Source organism: Lepisma saccharinum, chromosome 23 (assembly GCF_977018435.1).
Source record: "Lepisma saccharinum chromosome 23, izLepSacc3.1, whole genome shotgun sequence".
NCBI lineage: Eukaryota > Metazoa > Arthropoda > Insecta > Zygentoma > Lepismatidae > Lepisma > Lepisma saccharinum.
This window is the reverse complement of record NC_139251.1, coordinates 46,973,949-46,994,196: the sequence shown is the minus strand read 5'-3', so window position 1 is coordinate 46,994,196 and position 20,248 is coordinate 46,973,949. Positions and strand designations below refer to the sequence as shown.

At 37.1% G+C, this 20,248-nt stretch overlaps 1 protein-coding gene across 4 annotated transcripts in view; it reads left to right on the top strand.

The window, feature by feature from the left end:
• The window catches only part of sbm (L-type amino acid transporter sobremesa), a 199,233-nt gene that overhangs the window by 102,755 nt on the left and 76,230 nt on the right, over window positions 1–20,248 (top strand). For all 4 annotated transcript variants that reach the window (XM_083110004.1, XM_083110007.1, XM_083110005.1 and 1 more), the window contains exon 4: window positions 8,152–8,394. In XM_083110004.1, the coding sequence (XP_082966130.1) occupies window positions 8,152–8,394 (243 nt within the window). The remainder of the gene's footprint in view (window positions 1–8,151; window positions 8,395–20,248) is intronic.

Genomic DNA, 20,248 nt, shown 5'->3' with positions numbered 1-20,248 from the left:
ATTAAAGGATTTAGGAAGGTGAAAGACTTTGTATGTGTTTCCGGGTCTATATAATGGCAATATACAAAATAGAATATGTTGAGGATCTATAACATTGGCTTCTGTCCATTGTTTTTGTATTGGGAACAATTTATTGAAAGTATGAATATGATTTTCCCGAGTTTTAAGCAGAATTGTTAATTGGATCCGTCTGTGTGTCAAACTAGTTTCTTTGCTCTCCATATATACACTGACATTAGGACAGGACTGCGTGAGACCTAGACAGGTCCTCAAAGCCTTTCTCTGTAGTATATCTATTTTGTCCAGAAGCTTCTTGATAAATCTCTTAAGTTTGTTACATGTTGCCGGGTTTCACACATCTATTTGTTCATCTGACACTAGTTGTCATTGACATCATAAATATTTTTTACAAAATTAAGAAACGAACAAATACAATATTTCAACTAAATAACAAGCAATTGTAATGTAATGTCCAGGGCATTACATGGTTTCGTCTCGAGCTATAAACAGCCGGCTCGGTGGTTGACTGGTCGACTCGATTTCGAAGTTCACGGATTCGAGTAAGCATGGGTATTCTTTGTGAGTGTCCATCCATCAATTTAATCTAATCACCCCTCGTTCCTATCGTCGCGATTGGCCATAAGTGACAGAAAAGCGATGTTAAATAATAAATCAAATAGACAATCGTTCTCGCTCCAGTCTCGGTTTCGAGGGGCAAGTCTCGACATGTAAAGATTTTACCGCAGAAACTTTAATTTCGTTTCGACGCTCAGCCCTCGAAGAACGGAATTGTATTTTTAATACGTGTGAAATCGACAGAGAAAGTTAGAAATAAAACGCAGTGGGAAAGAGGTGCTGGAAGTTGTCAAGAAAAGGAATTGGTTGGGACACTAGCTAAGAAGGAAGAGATATCAGATAATAGGTGATATTAGAGTAAGTGGATCCTACGCTGAGTGCGTAAGGCACAAGATCGGAAAGCCTGGATGTTGCAGTGTAAATAAAACATCTGAGCCATTTTTTTATTCCCTTAAATACTTTTAGATCATTAGCATATAAATTACAATAATAATAATGCGTATTTATCTTCTCTCAAAGAGAGAACGAATTTCTTGTATATACCTAAATCCCTCTCACCACCAAACGAAAAATTATTTCGTATATTGATATTCACTCACGATTCAAGTTTGGTCTTCTTCAAGCGTTACTCACATTGAAGTGTATTGAAATAATGAGAACTTATCAGTGGGAAGACGAACCTCATTTTGTTCTTAGCCGAGTCTCAACATGAAAGAGGAAGAGAAAGTGTCGTGTGTTACCCGGACAATCTCAATTCCCAGCCTCACTCGATCTGTTTTTCCGCTCGTTGCCCCGGAACTGACGCTGCCAGATAAGCCTTTTTTTTCTGTCCCCAGACAACTGAGCTGCTGTCGCGTCACAGTGTCAGCTGCATTCCTCTTCGTGCCTTTTGCAATTGCGTTAAAATGAAGATGACATTTTTCTTTGCAATGGGATTCATTAGTAAACGACTTCCCTCGCAAGAACTCCATAGTGAGACGAGAATGGAATCTTTTATTCTCTTTTTCCGTGACCAAGAAGTATTCAGCAGGTAATTTGTGTAATAACCAGGCAACGGATTTAGATGTAAATACATATTTGTGTATGAAGCTGAAATCAGTTATATTTTGTGTTATCTTTGCGCATCATGGCATTTTCCATATTTTTACATATATTAAGTTTTGGCTCATATTTTTACATATTTTAGTTATTTTTGCATATTTAGCCATATTTCAGAACATTTCTCAACATATATTCCATATTCGCGCAATGACTACATGTCCCCGTGTGACCGAAAGAGTTGGGTGGATGTCTTGCAAATAACTGACTAATTTGAAAATCTATCCCTTTACTACTTGCGATATTGAACACAGTTTTAGTCAATCTTAAGAGACGACAGAAGGAAATTCACGTTGTTATTCATTGTTTTGGAAACAGAAAATGAATTCACATTTTGTGTTTTTCAATTAATGCCAATGTAAGCATACTGTATTTTATGCAGCTCCTTGTAGTGCCTTATATTATTAAAAAGGTAAATTTCTAAAATTTTAAGTCCATATTTAACTCCATATTTTGGTCATATTAACACATTTTTACTACTTACAATCCTTTCCCTGGTAATAAGTTTGAAAGATTAACAGTGGCGTACCCATAGCGGGGAGGTTGGGGACTGCCATAGCCTTCTTCTTCCTAGCTGTAGTTGAATGCACGTAAATAGGCCAAAACATAGATCTGCGGCTACAAATAGCAGATAGCCGGCCCCTGTGGCGGAGTGGTTAGCACATCGCGCTACGACGCCAGGGGTCCTGGGTTCGAATCCTGGCCTGTGCATGGATATTTGTGAGTGTCCATTCATCAATTTCATATCATCACTCATCCCCATCTTCGTAAATTAGCCAAAAGTGGCACAAAAGGCGAAGTAAAATAAAGCAAATCAAATCAAAAAAACAAATAGCAGATAAGGGCCTCCCCGATGGCGCAGTGGTAGCGTCGTCGCCTTGTAATCAAGGGGTCCCGGCTTTGATACCCGGTGGAGGCACATAGTGGTTCGGATCCCAATTTAAACTGTACGTCCAGTCCCGATTAGCCTTACTGTGCATAAACTGGACTTAAAATAAAAAATCAATCAACAAATAGCAGATATGCCATTCCCCCATTTTTACGATAATTCATAACTCCTACCCCAAATTACTGGTTACTGCACTATCTTCTAAAATCTACTTTGAAGGCCCGTGTAATATTTACAATAATTAGTGATTTAATTTTATGCATCTGCATAATTTAATTTAATATTTTTCTATTTGTTTTTTCTTCTTGATTTCACGTTATCTTTCTGCCTATTTACGTTGTGATCACATTGGCTCCGGTTGTGTACCACGTAAACTGGCCAGAAGCCTATGCTGTGAGCGGGTGCCTGCAGGGATGTCACTGCAAATTGTCCATTACCAGTTCACAAGTACAGTGGAATCCATGAGTATTACAATGCACACTGTCCATCACTATTTTCATGAATTTTTCTCTTACATCCTGTGTTTTTTTAAGCGATGGGTTTTTATGTATGCTGGTGCAGAAGTTGTCAACAGCTTGTTTTGAGTTTTCTTTTAATTCTTGAAGCTCTTATTGGGTCAAATATAGTGCACGAACATGGGGATGGACAATTTGCACGGTAATATTCATGGATCCCACTGTACAATTTCGTTCCATAAAAAACACGGAATGATGAAGAAAGAATGAAAACAGGTGTGGTGAATTTGCGCACTAATTTTTGTATACGGGGTTTTCTGTAAATCGATATAACTTTAGAACGAACACATCGAGGAGATTCATTGTGAATTATTTCATATTAAAGGAATAAGCAATAAGAGGAAAGGTAAAAATATTGTAATTGTTTAAGATTTTAACGTTAAAAGCCGAGCAATTAAATTTACTCCGCCTAATTTTAGCCAAACTTATGTATGTATATACTGTATTTGTCCCAACATTCTTCTACAGCATTCCTCACCGATAGAACTGGCTTTGCATTGTTGGATAGGATATATATATATATCATATATCTCCAATAATGAAAATTGAGACCTTATCTCCATTGGGGGTTAGGCGTAGAGCTGACAACTCTGCACTGTAAAAAGACATGTCAAGAAACAGAAATATAAGGCCATGGATGTTCCCAAGGTAAAATATTCCGGAGGTAAAATAGTCCCCCGTTCGGATCTCCGGGTGGGGACTACTTTGGGAGGTCCCTGGACTAAGGATAAGATCTACGTTAGGAATAAGGATATTAAATTAGGCACCTGGAATGTTCTGAGCCTTTACCGGCCTTGGGCATTTCAGTGTACAGTTAATGAGATAGTGAAGTATAAATTAGATGTAGTAGCTGTCCAGGAAGTTAGGTGGCCAGGAGAAGGGAATTGTAAAACTAAAAATTATACTTTTTTCTATGGTGGTACTGAAAATCATAATTTTGGAACAGGCTTTTTCATAAATAATAGAATTATCTCGGCTCTTAAAACAGTAGAATTTATTAATGATAGGATATCATATGCAGTTTTACAGGGTAGGTGGTGTAAAATTATTTTAATAAACATACATGCACCAACGGAAGATAAAGATGATAATACTAAAGATGATTTTTATACAGAGTTAGAACAGGTCTTGGATAAATTTTCTCAGTATGATATGAAAATTCTGTTAGGTGACTGTAATGCACAGATTGGCAAAGAAGATACATTTAAACCCACAATTGGTAAAGAAAGTCTTCATGAATTAAGTAATGATAATGGTATAAGATTGATTACTTTTGCAACCTCAAAGAATTTAATTGTGAAAAGTACCACTTTTAAACATAAAGATATCCATAAATATACCTGGTCTTCTCCAGATGGTAAAACTCATAATCAGATAGATCATATTCTCATTGATAAGAGAAGGCATACTAGTATAATTGACGTTCGTACACATAGAGGTGCTGACTGTGCCAGTGACCATTATTTAGTAATTGCTAAATTAAGAGAAAGACTCTCAGTGATAAATCATAAGCAACAAAATCTAAAAGTTATAAAAGTTGATACAGGAAAGTTTGCTGATGAAAGAATTAAGAAAGATTACCAAATTAAACTGTCAAATAGATTTGAGGTTTTGCAGGATTTAAATGATGATGAAAATATAAATGAAACAGACGTAAATAAGAATTGGGAGCACATACGTAATGCAATAGAATCAGCAGCTAAAGAAACTATAGGATACCATAAACCAAGAAAAAGTAAGCCATGGTTTGATAATGAATGTCATAATCTAATAGAAATAAGAAATCAGGCTAGACTTAGGTGGTTAAATAACTCTGATGATACAAATCTAAGCAATTATAATACAATAAAGCGAGAAGTTAACCGCACGTTTAGAAGTAAAAAAAGAGATTACTTGAAAAGCAAAATTAATGAAATTGAAACAAACAGCAAAAATAAAAATATCAGAGATTTATATAAAGGTGTAAATGAATTTAGAAAGGGGTGGCAACCTAAAGTAAACTTGATAAAAGATAAAGACGGTGATTTTCTAGCTGACCCAAGCGATATTCTCAATAGATGGAAGAACTACTTTAATGACCTTTTAAATGTCCATGTAGGAGATAAATCAGAAGTAAATGAAGTACACACAGCAGAACCTTTAGTTCCAGAACCTAACTTGACTGAAGTTAAAGATGCTATTAAAAGGCTTAAGAATAACAAAGCACCTGGCATTGATTTAATACCAGCTGAGTTAATTAAATATGGTGGAAATTCATTAATATGTCAAATTCATACATTAATTTATTTAATATGGAATAAAGAAGAAATCCCTCAACAGTGGAAAGAATCCATAATTGTTCCTGTGTTTAAAAAAGGTGATAAAATGAACTGCAATAATTACCGTGGAATTTCTCTACTCTCAACAACATACAAAATATTGTCTAACATTCTTTTAACAAGACTAACCCCATATGCTAATGAAATTATAGGTGATTATCAATGTGGATTTAAACGTAACAGATCAACTACAGATCAAATTTTTCACATCAGACAGACACTTGAAAAAAAGTGGGAATATAATCAAAATGTCCATCAGCTATTCATTTATTTCAAAAAAGCATATGATTCGGTCAAAAGAGATAAATTATATAATATATTAGTAGAGTTTGGAATACCTAAGAAGCTTGTTAGTATGATAAAAATATGCACCAGTGAAACAGAAAGTAAAATTCGTGTGGGTAATAATATGTCTGACAAATTTATAATTCATGATGGGTTAAAACAAGGAGATGCATTATCTCCATTGCTCTTTAATTTTGCCTTAGAATATGCTGTAAGGAAGGTAAAAGAAACTAAAGAAGGACTAAAATTAAATGGTGTGACTCAGTTGTTAGCATATGCAGATGATGTAGACTTACTGGGGGATGATATAAATACGATTAAGAATAATGCTAAAATATTTTTCAAAACTGCTAAAGAGATAGGTTTGGAAGTTAACAAAGAGAAAACTAAATATATGCTTACAGGCCGAAACCAAGTGTTAGGTAATAATCAAAATCTAATTATTGATAACAACTCGTTTGAACCAGTTTCCAAATTCAAATACTTAGGAGTAATATTAACAAATGAAAATGATATTAAAGAGGAAATAAAAAGTAGGCTTAATTCAGGAAATGCATGTTACTTCTCTCTTCATAAACTTTTGTCTTCTCGTTTAATATCTAAGAAACTAAAAGTTAAAATATACAAAACAGTAATTTTGCCTGTAGTATTATATGGGTGTGAAACTTGGTCCCTTACATTAAAAGAGGAACATAAATTGAGAGTATTTGAAAATAAGATCCTTAGGAAAATATTTGGACCTAAAAGGGATGAGGAGACAGGTGAGTGGAGAAGGTTACATAATTTAGAACTACATAATTTGTATTCATGTCCAGATATTATTAGAATAATTAAATCAAGAAGACTTAGGTGGGCAGGCCATGTGGCACGAATGGGAGAGGAAAGAGGAGTTTACAGGATTCTTGTTGGGAAACCAGATGGTAAGAGACCTGTAGGAAGGCCAAGACGAAGATGGAGGGACAACGTTGAGATGGACCTAAAGGAAATCGGTAGGGATGGAAAAGAGTATATAGATCTTGCTCAAGATAGGGACAGATGGAAGGCCTGTGTTGCTGCAGCCATGAACCTTCGGGTTTAAGAAGGCTAGAGAGTTAGTTAGTTAGATATAATTAAGTGACTGTGATTTTTTTTTATGCGGATTCCCTGATTTCTAAAAGTCATTGTGCCTTGCAGACTCTCGGCGCCTACCAATACGGCATAAAATCAAATGGGGTTTTAACGTGTAGGTCTCGAAACTGCAGTGAGTTTGTTTTGGCAGTGGGCCGAGATAGCGCGTGACATGGCGCAGATGCCGGCATTTTCGTCCCGTAACGTCTCGCTTATTTACGCACATATCTTTAGCATGTAGACAATTATATGTGTTGCATAACTAGTACTAACCTGTGTTATAAGAGTTGCTCAAAGTTGTTCACGCTATCTCGGCCCAGAGCCAGCACTGTATTAATAGGTGGAGTTGGCTTTTCATATAATTTCTGATCATTATTTTCTTAAATTTGTTATAATTGTCACAGAAAGTACCTTGGTGTCCTAACGTGCGTGTGTCGACATTCCACACACACACACACGCATAAAAACACAAAGCACGTCCTACACCATGGTGCAGTCGTACCAAGAAAAGATAAAACCCAGGCCAGCTCTCATATTAAAGTGGACAGTCATTTTGTTTACCCCTCTCGCAGTCACTGCAGACGAAAATGTTCTCCTTTGCTTATGCCCTAGTGCCTCCATATTGGTATATTTATAACGTTCTTCACTCCCTTTGTTGTGTCAAGAAATACAGGGTGTCCCTAAAGCTTCTTCACAACTTTGATGCCATACAGCACAACTTACAATTGACATAAAGAGACATACCATACCCCATTTGATTTACCAACGCATGAAGTATTGTGTATTAATCCACTTCAACATGCGCGCCTCTGGTGGCAAGTACAACATCTGATTTTAACTCTATCCATACCCTCTCTAGCATATCCCTGTCATCTGTGGCAATGGCAGCTCTTATTCTGGCCTTCAAAGCATGAAAATCAATGTCGGGAGTTCTGTATACTGTTTCTTTGACGTGGCCCCACAAATAGAAGCCCAGGGGTGTAATGTCAGGAGATCTGGGAGGCCAGGCAATTGAACCATCTATTCCAATCCAATGTGCTGGAAATGCCCTGTCCAGTACATCTTTCATGTCTAAGGCCCAGTGTGGTGGTGCACCATCTTATTCAATACCTGATAGACGTTCGTGAATAACCTAAAACAAACTATATTTCTGTGTGTCAGTTACAAGCTGTGCTGTATGACCTCGAATTTGAAAGTACCTTTTGGGACACGGTGTATATAAGATGCATGTAGTTTTCTGTGTGTAGGGTTTAAAAGTCGAAGAGCGCGCAGAAGGTTTATATTTTGTTATTTTCATGTGAACGAAACTTAGAGATGTATTTGAGAGGAGATAATACTTAATCCTCTCGTTCCTTTGTTGCAGGTGCGCTAGCCTACGCAGAGTTAGGCACCATGAATACAAGCTCTGGCGCAGAGTACGCATACTTCATGGACGCTTTCGGTCCACTGCCCGCGTTCCTGTTCTCGTGGGTGTCCACCCTGGTTCTGAAGCCATCTCAGCTCGCCATCATCTGCCTCAGCTTCGCAGAGTACACCGTCGAGGCGTTCGTAGATAGATGCGCCACTCCTGCTGTGGTCGTTAAAGTGGTAGCTGTAGCGACAATAGGTAAGTGGCGATTCTTAGGCTTTTATATGCAGTGCTTATAAATTGACATCGGATTATTTAGGTTCTAAAAGGTGTGCTTTGAGGTTCCTAAAATAGGTTCTAAAAATCTTAACTTAGGATCTAAAAATCCTTGTAGTTTCCAATAGTTTAAAATGGTTAAAATTTCCTGAAAAATACTGATTAGATGCAAACGTTAAAAACAAAATGTTAAAAGAACCCTAGGAAATTTTAATAGGTATATACAACAACCAAATGTTAATTGAAGGACTCGGGTATAAAACATGGTCATTTTTGAATTACAAAGTAAAATGTGCCATCCTTCAATTTTCGAGCGAAATTGCCATGTCATACAATTTGCATTGGACTCAGTGAAGTTTTCTGAAATTTGGCAGACACAACACTAAAACAATTTATCTACAGTATAGCTTCTAATAATCTTTTTTCTTAACTCAGAAATTACCAACATGTCATTTACCATGTTTTACACCCGAACCCTTCAATTTTCTAACAAATTTTCATTTGTATACATCATTTTCAAAATTATCCATACATTATTGTAACTGTGCTTTTCTTGTGTTGTTAGTAAAATGTAATTGTTGAAATAAAAAAAAAGAAGAAAGCGAGCAGGGTAGGTGAAGCGGCGTTACACCATTAAAACACCTGGCGTAACTTTCCCAAGTCCTGGAGTGTGTTGATTTCGTGTTGGGTTAAAGAATGAAGTCTCTCGTAGTTCATGAACACAACTATATATTATAATAACGGATATAATATACACAAAGACACAGGTTATACGACGACGAAGTACCACCACTTGTGGTCACGTCGCGCTCGCTCACACACACACACGAAGACAAAGACACTCGAGTTCAGTCAGTCCTATTGCGTCATGCATATGACACGTACTTCACGTGGCAGACCTCCCTGCCATCTAGCGAGCAACTCTAACATTTTTAAATTTTAATTATATTACACTACTGAACAGTAGGAATACACGGATCAGAAGTTTGCACTTTGACATACACACCTTGCGAAGTAATGTTTCAGCATTCAAAACTAGGTTTCTGTGGAAATGTCATTTTCAGCATGTAAGATGATCCTTACAGGCAAAAGGCACTTTGGACTGTGCAGGTAACAGACTAACAGTGGCACGAGACATTTTGCTTTGTTTAGAGCTTTAAAAAAACATCATGGATTGGGGGGGGGGGGTAATCGACAGAGAGTATGTTTTAAACAGGTTAGTCATTGAATTTTTTCGTCATCGAACAGAGCAAATATCTCTGTATGATATGAAAATCTTGTAAAACCTTAAACATATGTACAAAGACCTAATATATGTTAGATTTAGGCTCATAAACCCAAAATAGGTTCGAAGAAGCAAAATTGGTTATTTTAGGCACTGTAAAACTTCATCAGTTGTTGAGTTTTTTAATGACTGACGTAATTTGTTATTTCTTAGTTACCTTCAAAGGAAAAAATAGGTTAAGAACGTAGAATCCGAGTTCTACGTATAAATAAAGGTGTTTTAAGATGGGAAATGTGTGTCCGCAATTTGGATGGTACCGAGAAGTTATTACCAGGGTGTCTATCAGTCTGAAAATCCTGGGAAAAGTCAGGGAATTTACATTTTCTTGAAATGTCTTGAAAAAGTCAGGGAATTTACTTTTTCTTGAAAAGTCTTGAAAAAGTCCGGGAATTTACTTTTTCTTGAAATGTCATGGAACTGTCAGGGAGTTTTACTTTTTCTTGAAAAGTCAAGGAATTTACTTTTTCTTGAAAGGTCATGGAAATGTCAGGGAATTTACTTTTTCATAAAAAGTCATGGAAATGTCAGGGAATTTACTTTTTCTTGAAAGGTCATGGAAATGTGATGGAATTTACTTTTTCTTGAAAAGTCATAGAAATGTGAGTGAAATATACTAGGTGTCTGGAAAAATTAACATTTTGATCATTCATCCATTCATTGTTTTCTGCCCAGTGGTAGGCCTTTCCTTGCAACTTCCATGCTGTTCGATCTTCAGCTCTTCGCTTTGTAGCAGTGTAGGACCCATTTATTTTGATGTCGTCAATCATTTGCAATCTTCTTCTTTCCCTCGACCATTCCTTCAATAGCATCCCTTAGGATCCTGTTTCTTCGCATCCAGTGGCCAAACCAATTTTTTTTCTCTTCATGATTATCTCCAGCATTGATCTCTTTTCTCCAACTCTTTCTAGCACTGTTTCATTTCTCACTTTTTCTGTCCATTTCACCCGTTCCATTCGTCTCCATAATAGAAATCTACAGTAAGTGGATATTTGTATTTATCAATTTCTTGTTGCACCCCAGCACCCCCCCCCAATATCAATTTCGCAGACTCTCAGTTATTGACCTACATCTCCGTAACCAATCATCGTAGGGAGGTAATCTTTTTTTAGTCTTAATTCTCATTAGAAGGGATACAAAAAGGATTCTGTTTAATTTTTCGATAATGTTGATGGTGTTGCCGTAATTTAAAAGATATTCTTCAAAAAGTGAATTTTTCCAGTACTTTATGAAGTTTTTGCCTTGTAACTTTTGAACAAATTAAAAGACAAAAAATTGTTTTGAATAAAAGTTGTAGCCTAATGTATGAGCTTCAAAATGATATCAGTTATAATATATATTAATGAAATATACGCCATAAAATATGTCTCCAAATGGAGGACAGCACCAAAAAAGTGAGTCTTTATCACAGTCCGGCGGTTAAGTCCGGAATCATTGATTTTTCGCTAAAATCATGAGACTTGGTAGAATCAATTGTTATAGTACCACTTAAGACATGTTCAGTCGAGTAGCGAATCGCCATCTTGAAAAGAGTCCGCCATATTGGATATTTTTGATTTGATATATCTCGGGAACTGTGGCACCTGTCAACTTCAGGACTTTTCAGAAATGCTCCAAATAGTGTAAACTTTCATAATATATCAATAAATCTATTTTTGAAAAATAGAGATAGTGGTCTTGTAGAAAAACTCACTATAATACTTTATGTGAATAACTCTGAGATAAAAGTCTTAATGATTCTCGAACCATACAATAGTATTGTATATTTGGTAACGTTACGAAATGTTTGTTAGAAGACTTTAGATGAACTGAACCCTTTTTTGTATTTATAAATTTACCTTAAATAACATTTTTAAGAGAGATTCAATTTATGTACAACCCAATTTGATTTCTGAAAGTAGAAGTAATTGAAATTCTATTAAATTGTTTTATTATTTGAAAGAAAGAAACCATTCATTGTAATTGATGATTCGAAAATACTGACATTTGTTTTACAAAATATATTGTAATGAATTTCTCATTACATCGGTTCCCTTTTTAATCAGATTTTAAATTCAAATCCTTCATATTTGTATAATATAATACAGGCAAGATTTCCCATTCAACCCCAAACAGCTATACTCTATCCTGGGAATCTCTGGAGCAATCCCGCGCATAACGGAAAGGAAGGGGAGAAAGTGAGAAAACAGCTGGTAACTGCAGTCCGTTTTGCCCGTCCATGCAATCCCGTTTCCTCGCAAAATTTCATTGTTCGAGACCCTCTTGGACAGAGACTTACTTTCGTTCGCTTGCTCCATAGGTTCCCGAGACAGAGTATAGTGTTCTGTGCTTGGTTGTAATAGTCTTGAGCGTGAAAAAAGCACTGCATATTGCACAAAGTTTTGGTGTATAAAAAGAAGTTTATTTCATGAAGGCTCTTTCCCAGGTGAACAATGTGAAGTTCTCTCTCAATTTAAGTTGTTATACTGAAAGTTTTTTTGTTTTTTTTAGTTCCTTGCATGCACTGTTTCCAAATTGAGATATCTTGAGTCAGGTTCTGTGTTACAATTGACAAGGTATACCTCCTTATAGAGTACATACGTGTAGTCTGATGGGCATGTGCTGTTTTCCTCACATGTCAAGCTTTACTAAATGAATACCTTGTACCAAGTAAGAATGATTTTTTTGTTTGCCCAGAGTTTATATCTAGGCTCCTCCAGTAAGAACACCGCCATTCAGTTTTAGGCAGTCATTTCAAGGTAAAGCCTCCCAACATGATGGCTCTCTTATAGTCTTCATATATAGTTGTGGCTAGCCGGGAACCACTGAACCCAGTTCGATATTTTAAATACATGTATATGTACGGTACGTATTTTCAATGTCAATATGCAAAAGTTGGAACTGTAGTGTTTTCAGAAGATTTACGGTTTTTTTGAGTCACGTCAATCCCATGTCACATTATGTCTTATTTAGTCATTAAGAAACAAAAACAGGAGTGCTGTTACATCACGTGAATAGGTTGAAGTTTTGGGTATCCACTCATTGCTATAAAGTCAGCAGCAGGTGGTTTCTTTACTTGCAAGTTCTTAATTCATCAGATCTTGAAGGCTAAAAGGTACTCAGCCTAAGTAACTCACTCACTTCCTAGTATTTCTAAACACGAAGGTTTAGGGCTGCAGCAACACAAGCCTTCCACCTGTCACTATCCTGGACAAAATCAATCCAATCTTTTCCATCCTGACTGATTTCCTTTAGGTCCATCCCTCCATCTTCGTCTTCCTACAGGTCTCTTACCATCAGGTTTTCCAACAAGAATCCTGTAAACTCTTCTTTCCTCTCCAATTCCTGCCACGTGGACTGCCCACCTAAGTCTTCTTGATCTAATTATTCTAATTATATCTGGACATGAATACACATTATGTAGTTCTAAATTATGTAACAATCTCCACTCACCTGTCTCCTCATCCCTTTTAGGTCCAAATATTTTTCTAAGAATTTTATGTTCAAATACTCTTTAATTTATGTTCATCTTTTAATGCAATGGACCAAGTTTAAAACATCCATACAATACTACAGGTAAAATTTCTGTTGTTTTGTTAATTTTAACTTTGTTTCATAGATATTATGTGAGAGAATAAAAGGTTATGAAGAGAAATGTGTTTTGAGCTTAAGGCCATCCGGAAATGTGTAGTTATTGGAAAATATCCCAATCGTTTTTACTCGTTTTGACATGGTTAGAATGGGATATTGTGATCCACTTTTGTCAACATGAGGATGTTAGTATAACAAAATTTCTGTATCATGAAAGAACCTCCAGCACTTATAGCCATAGGGTTGGTATCTTTCTAAGGCCTTTGTTCTCAACAATGAAAATGTGTTTTTCTTCCATATTTTCAGAAATCAAATTGAGTTATATATATATATATCTTGTATTTATCTTAGAAAATGTTATTTAAGGTAAATTTATAAATACAAAAAAGGGTTCAGTTCATCTAGAGTCTTCTAACAAACATTTCGTAACGTTACCAAATATAAAATACTATTGTATGGTTCGAGAATCATTAAGACTTTTAACTCTGAGTTATTCACATAAAGTATTATAGTGAGTTTTTCTACAAGATCACTATCTTTATTTTTCAAAAATAGATTTATTGATATATTATGAAAGTTTACACTATTTGGGGCATTTCTGAAAAATCCTGAAGTTGACAGGTGCCAACGTTCCCGAGATATATCAAATCAAAAATATCCAATCTGGCGGACTCTTTTCAAGCTGGTGGCCATCAGCACGCAGATAGCGATTGGCTACTCGATTGAACATGTCTTAAGTGGTACTATAACAATTGATTCTACCAAGTCTCATGCTTTTATCGAAAAATCAATGATTCCGGACTTAACCGCCGGACTGTGATAAAGACTCACTTTTTTGGTGCTGTTCTCCATTTGGAGACACATTTTATGGCGGATCTTTCATTAATATATATTATAACTGATATCATTTTGAAGCTCATACATTAGGCTACAACTTTTATTCGAAACAATTTTTTGTCTTTTAATTTGTTCAAAAGTTACAAGGCAAAAACTTCATAAAGTACTGGAAAAAATTCACTTTTTGAAGATTATCTTTTAAATTACGGCAAAACCATCAACATTATCGAAAAATTAAACAGAATCCTTTTTGTATCCCATCTAATGAGGATTAAGACTAAAAACAGATTACCTGCCTACGATGATTGGTTACGGAGATATAGGCAGTAACTGAGTGTCTGCGAAATTGATGTTCGGGGGGGGGGAGCGAGAGGAGGGGCGGGGATTTTTGGGATTTTGCACTACTGGTAATGTTCTAACAACTGACCAAAATTCAGCTTTTACGGAATTATTCCCGACATTGGCCTTTTTTTGTCCTTCATTGACTGGGCTACAGTGGTAGCGTCGTCGCTTTGCACTACATAGTGATTCGGATCCCACTTTAAACTGTAGGTCCAGCCCCGATTAGCCTTGCTATGCATAAAGTGGGCTTAAAACACCAATTCAATCAATCTGTCTTTGATATATATTAGGATTAAAAAATATATTACTTTAATTATGTATTATTTATGGTATAATTGTTGTGAATTTCTGTGTAAGAATAATTCTTTGTTAACCATAAGTCAATACATGAAAAGTTTATGTGGAAGCTCACCCCTTTCAAACACCCAGTTTCTATTCGGTTTCCCTTCTCGTTATTGCTTTTACATGTGAAGTGAATATTCTAAAAACTTCATTACATTGGATTATAAGTGTGATGTTTAGCTAAAATATAGCAACCTTTTTCACACACACATTTACATGTACATAAACGTGTGGGGGTGTGTAAAAAGGTTGCTTTATTTACGTGATTTGCCAAAGTGGCTTTGTCTGAAAAATATTAGTTCTTTGAAAATTATGTTTTTTATGAAATTGTAGACACCCTGACTACACCCGTCAAGATTTTATCGAGACGAGACAGATGTAAAAGAAATGATGCATCAAAATAGTGAAATTAAGTTTTTAAAATATATAACTTTTAGGATTGAAATAAGTGCCATAAGCTACCAAGGGCTATTTTGATTGGTACTTGCACTGAACAAATACTTGTTGAAAATTTCTGTCCTAAAATTAAATAGTAGCGTTTTTGTGTCATTTGATATCTCCCTTTGTATTACGGAGGATGCATATTATGATCAAAACACATTACAATGGGATACCCTTTTTATTATACAGGATGGGGCAGAATCAATTTGGCGCCATACCGACATCTTTGTAGATGACGTGGTGAAACACAACATCCCTGAGTAGAGCAGTTTAAAGCCTTCAATCGTCATGCAGCATTGGTCTGAAGAGCATCGAGCGTTTGCTGTGGAATGTTCTTTAGAAACAATGACTCCACTACTGAAACGACGACATTTTGACATCGAAAGGAATGGAAAGATCCCGACACGCCAAACAATATTGAATTGGGTTACCCAATTTAGTACTCCTGCTGCATCCATTGTCCGCAAGAAGTCTCCTGGCCTCCTTTCCTTCAGATGTCCAAATGTCGTCGAAAAACGCGCTTATTGTCTGATTTAAAATTACAGATACTCGAGTTTGGACTCAAATTAAAAAATAACCAGTAGACCTATGTACATAAAAACGAGTTGCATCAAAATTTAGCTCATTCTGCGGTAATCTGCTCACGGCGATGTCCGTTGAACCGTCGAAACTTCAGGCTGTCACTGCAGTGTTGCCACGTTCAACACATCTTTACTCCGTTTAATAAAAATCTGTATAAAATCTGTTTCACAATGTGAATTGACAACGATAATGGATTTTAAAATAAGATGCATAGAGCTTCAAGACAATATTGTATTTGTATGACTAGCCAATGCCAAGAAAACATTGTTTCGCAAAATTGATAAGAACTGTTTTTTTTTCACAAAAGTTAAGAATTGCGTTTGAAACCTTTCTACCTGCACCATATTAAAATTTCATCACGATCGGACCACCCATTTTTTTATTCATAGGATTTCAAAGAGAGCAATCTTTTGCAAAACTCGAAAAAATAAAGAGGCACTAATTTTTTTTCTCACGACGATAAAGAATAGAATGCATACTCGAAAAAGAATTGGTTAGCATAGATTAACGCAGAATTGAATGAGCTAAATTTTGATGCAACTCGTTTTTATGTAGGTGTACTGGTTAATTTTTAATTGGAGTCCAAACTCTAGTATCTGTAATTTTAAATTCGACAGTAAGCGCATTTTTCGACGACATTTTGACATCTGAAGGAAAGGAGGCCAGGAGACTTCTTGCGGACAATGGATGCAGCAGGAGTACTAAATTGGGTAACCCAATTCAATATTGTTTGGCGTGTCGGAATGTCGTCGTTTCAGTAGTGGAGTCATTGTTTCTAAAGAACATTCCACAAGAAACGCTCGATGCTCTTCAGACCAACGCTGCATGACGATTGAATTCGCCTAATTGTTTCTGCCCCACCCTGTATTATACAGAGCATTCCATGACATTCTCTACGAGACTCAGCTGCAAGCGGCCCGGCAAGCAGCGCTTGTCTTTCCCGGTGAACGGGGTCCGCGACAGTCGCTAGAGTCAGCTATTAAAATTACAGTTTTCATATTGTGTACTAAGCTTGACTAAAGAAGGTGTTGAAAATGATGTCCCTCTGCTGCAACACATTCCTGGCATCTCCGAAGGAAATTGGCACTTACACGTGCAAGTTCGTCTACTGTAATTCTCCCGATTAAGAATTTTAGCGGCTCCAAATGCTGTGGTTTTTTTTAAACACCCGTTTCTTGTGAGAGGCGGCGGATAGATTTCCGAGGAGACTGTTCTAACCTTTGTCCTATCTCACGTGGGTTTTTCTTTCCACTTTTATACAGAACTGACTTTTTTACGAGGTTTAATATAGTGGTCCTATGTGGAACGGGAACACCAAGAAATTTCGTTGCAAGACGTCGTCGCACTTCTCCACAATTCCTCCTTCCGAAGTAACACTCGACAAGATAAATCCTTTGTTGTAATGTAAACTTTTGTGGTGCCATATTAAGCCACAATCTTAAACACACAGACACGACACAACACAACAAAACTTCCGAGGGATGATTATACTGGCGTCAGTCTGCAACGTCAACAGAACGGGAAAGAGAGCGAAGGGAGGGAGAGCGAAAGAAACAGACTGTAGGGTGCGACTGTTCACCGTTCACTGGGACCCCGTTCACCGGGAAAGACAAGCGCTGATGCCGGGAAGCTTTCCGCCGAGTCTCGTAGCGAATGTCAGGGAATGCTCGTATTAATGACAATTAAGTTCGGGAACTTGCAATCTGCCTAGGTTTGATGCATTTCGCGGTTATCTGTGTGTGGTTTCCAAAGAGGCCTTACATAGGCGTGCGCACGGGGGGGGGGGGGCAGTTGCCGCGCTAATACTCTCACTTAGACATTTAGTGTAGGGGAATTGTATCACCTTTATATTAAGCAATAGTTTGCTCTTAGAACTATTAAGTGTTCTCAAGCCGACGAAAGTTCCAAGCAACTACGGAGGAACTGTTTAATTTCCTATGTAAATTAACTCTACAACTTCATTCTCTTGCAAATTTCTTGTTATTAACACTCCCACACACTTTATTCGTCAGGTATATTACATCTATGTATTTGCAGAATAAATTGCCCATATATTGAAAATCATTAGCGGCAATTGGGTACCAAAACTGGGGAGCAAGTACAGTTACTTTTTCTTGGTAGACAAGGCTTATTGGTAAAAAGTGAAGAGTTGATCTCACCCCCCCCCCCAAATAGCCGTCACTATTGGAAATGAATAAATTATGTTGTTATTTTGAATCTGCCGTACTAGACCATGTTTATATGTAAGTTACAGAGAGGGGAATTAAAGGAGGTGCAAAGAACATTAGTACCAGGGAAGTTTGAATTCTTCTAATACAGTGATTTTCGGCGGGTACAACACACACTGTAGGCATATACCCCCCCCCCTCCCCTGTTGAGTACCCATAAATACAATAAAACTGATAGGAAATGAGGCTTTTCTTTCGCCGATTGAACTTTCATCAAGGCTTTTACCCCTACCCCACTAATCAAAGGGTCTGCGCACGCCTATGGGCGTGTTGTTACTTTTTGAAGTCCTTCCTCTGTGCAAGTTAACACATTTCTAGCTTTAATGTGTGTGATAACCCAAGGCGTTGTAGCGTGTGAAAACCTCTTCTCTTTAGAGCATCGAATTTATACATTAACCGTGGGTGTACGAATACATATCTCGGCTCTTGTCAACTTCAAGACCAATCTAATTCATCCCACGATTTATGATATCGAAAGGGATATTGCATCCATCAAGTTGGCTTCACAATCCACAGTATATTGGCTGTGAAGCAGTCTTTCAAGAAAGCTATTTTCCGCCACATTTCGTATCCTCTCTGGGACGTCATCTTCCCACATCGACCCAATCGAGGCCACTCTTCGATTGGTCGAAACTGTGTCAATGAGAAGAAGCCCCTCCGCCACGTGGCGATTCAGAGCTGCGCAGTTCCAAGGGGAGCGGGTGGGGAGGGGATATTGCACCATCCGGTCCTTCTTGTATGCAGCTGCTAACACGAAAATTGATTTCTTTAAATGGGATTCTTCTCTGACGTCATTCATTGACGGTGGTTTCGGCCTGAAAGTGGATCGGTAATCACATTGTTCTCCGCGCATTTCGAACTACTTGATTGCAGTGGCGCAGCAACGTTTTTCATTTGGGGGGGTACAAAATTCAGCCTCCCACACACACACACACCCCCCCCCCCACACACACACACACACATATATATATGTCCAATCAAGTGTAGCAATAATAATAATTAGGATAATTATATTAAATTAAATTAATATATTAATTAATTAAATATGTACATTAATTAATATTGTATTGTTATTATTACATGAATAGGTAAAATATAGTAAAAGAATAGAAATATAACAGCAAGTATTCATTATCTAGCGTACGTGCAGTTAAGATCGCCAAGATTTGCACAAAATCAACTGCCCTGGCTAGGAATTTAATGTCAGATAGAAAAATAATTGAATATTTATTGAAAAACAAAAAAAGGAGTTAGATTCAATTAACGAAAAGTAAAGTTCCTGATTAATATTTTATGGATATTATCATTAGTAGTGTGCATAAATCTTTGGAATCCTTCAAAGCCGTATGCGGCAAATTCCTTGCCTTCCAATAAGTTCAGCGGAGAAAACCATCGAGTATACAGGGTGCAGCAGATTTCATTCGTGAATAACAAAGCAACGATCGATGTTATGCAAAATTTTATTTCACAGTTGGAAAGAACAAGGATTACCATTTTGTTTCCCATATGTACCGAGACAACTTTTTTGAGGAAGACGGCACGCAGTTAATGTAACGTCTGACCGTTATGTATGGATGTTACGCAACTTCTTGCAGCAGCAATCGAACGAACGTGGCAAATTGGCTGTGTGGTTCCAACAGGATGGTGCCACAGCACGCGTATCGATGAACGTGCTACGTGAAATGTTTCCAGGGCGTCTGATCTCACTTCGAAGTCACCTTCCATGGCCAACTCGTTCCCCCGAGCTCGCACCCTGCGACTTCTTTCTGTGGGAGAACCTGAAGGCTAAAGTTTACCAAGGAAGGCCGAGGACAGCCAATGATCTGAAAGATGGTATCAGACAGGAAAGAGCGGCAATACCGACCAGACATGACTAGGAGGGTAATGCAGAACTTCAGGGCGAGACTTCAGAAATGCGTACACTGTGCAGATCGGCATTTGGACGATATCATTTTAAAAAGTCAACTATGTCACACAAAATGGTGACTTGTGGCAATTTTGACAAAAAATAATTGGAACATTTTGTTCTTTGCAAATGTGCAATAAAATGGTAAACCTTGTGCAATAAAGTTTTGCATAACATCTATCTTTGCTTTCTTATTCACAAATGAAATCCGGGAGATATTTCTGCCGCACCCTAACTTTTAATTGTTACGCTGTTCAAGCATGGTATTGGCATTGATGGAAATTGAGTATAACAAATGCTAAACAA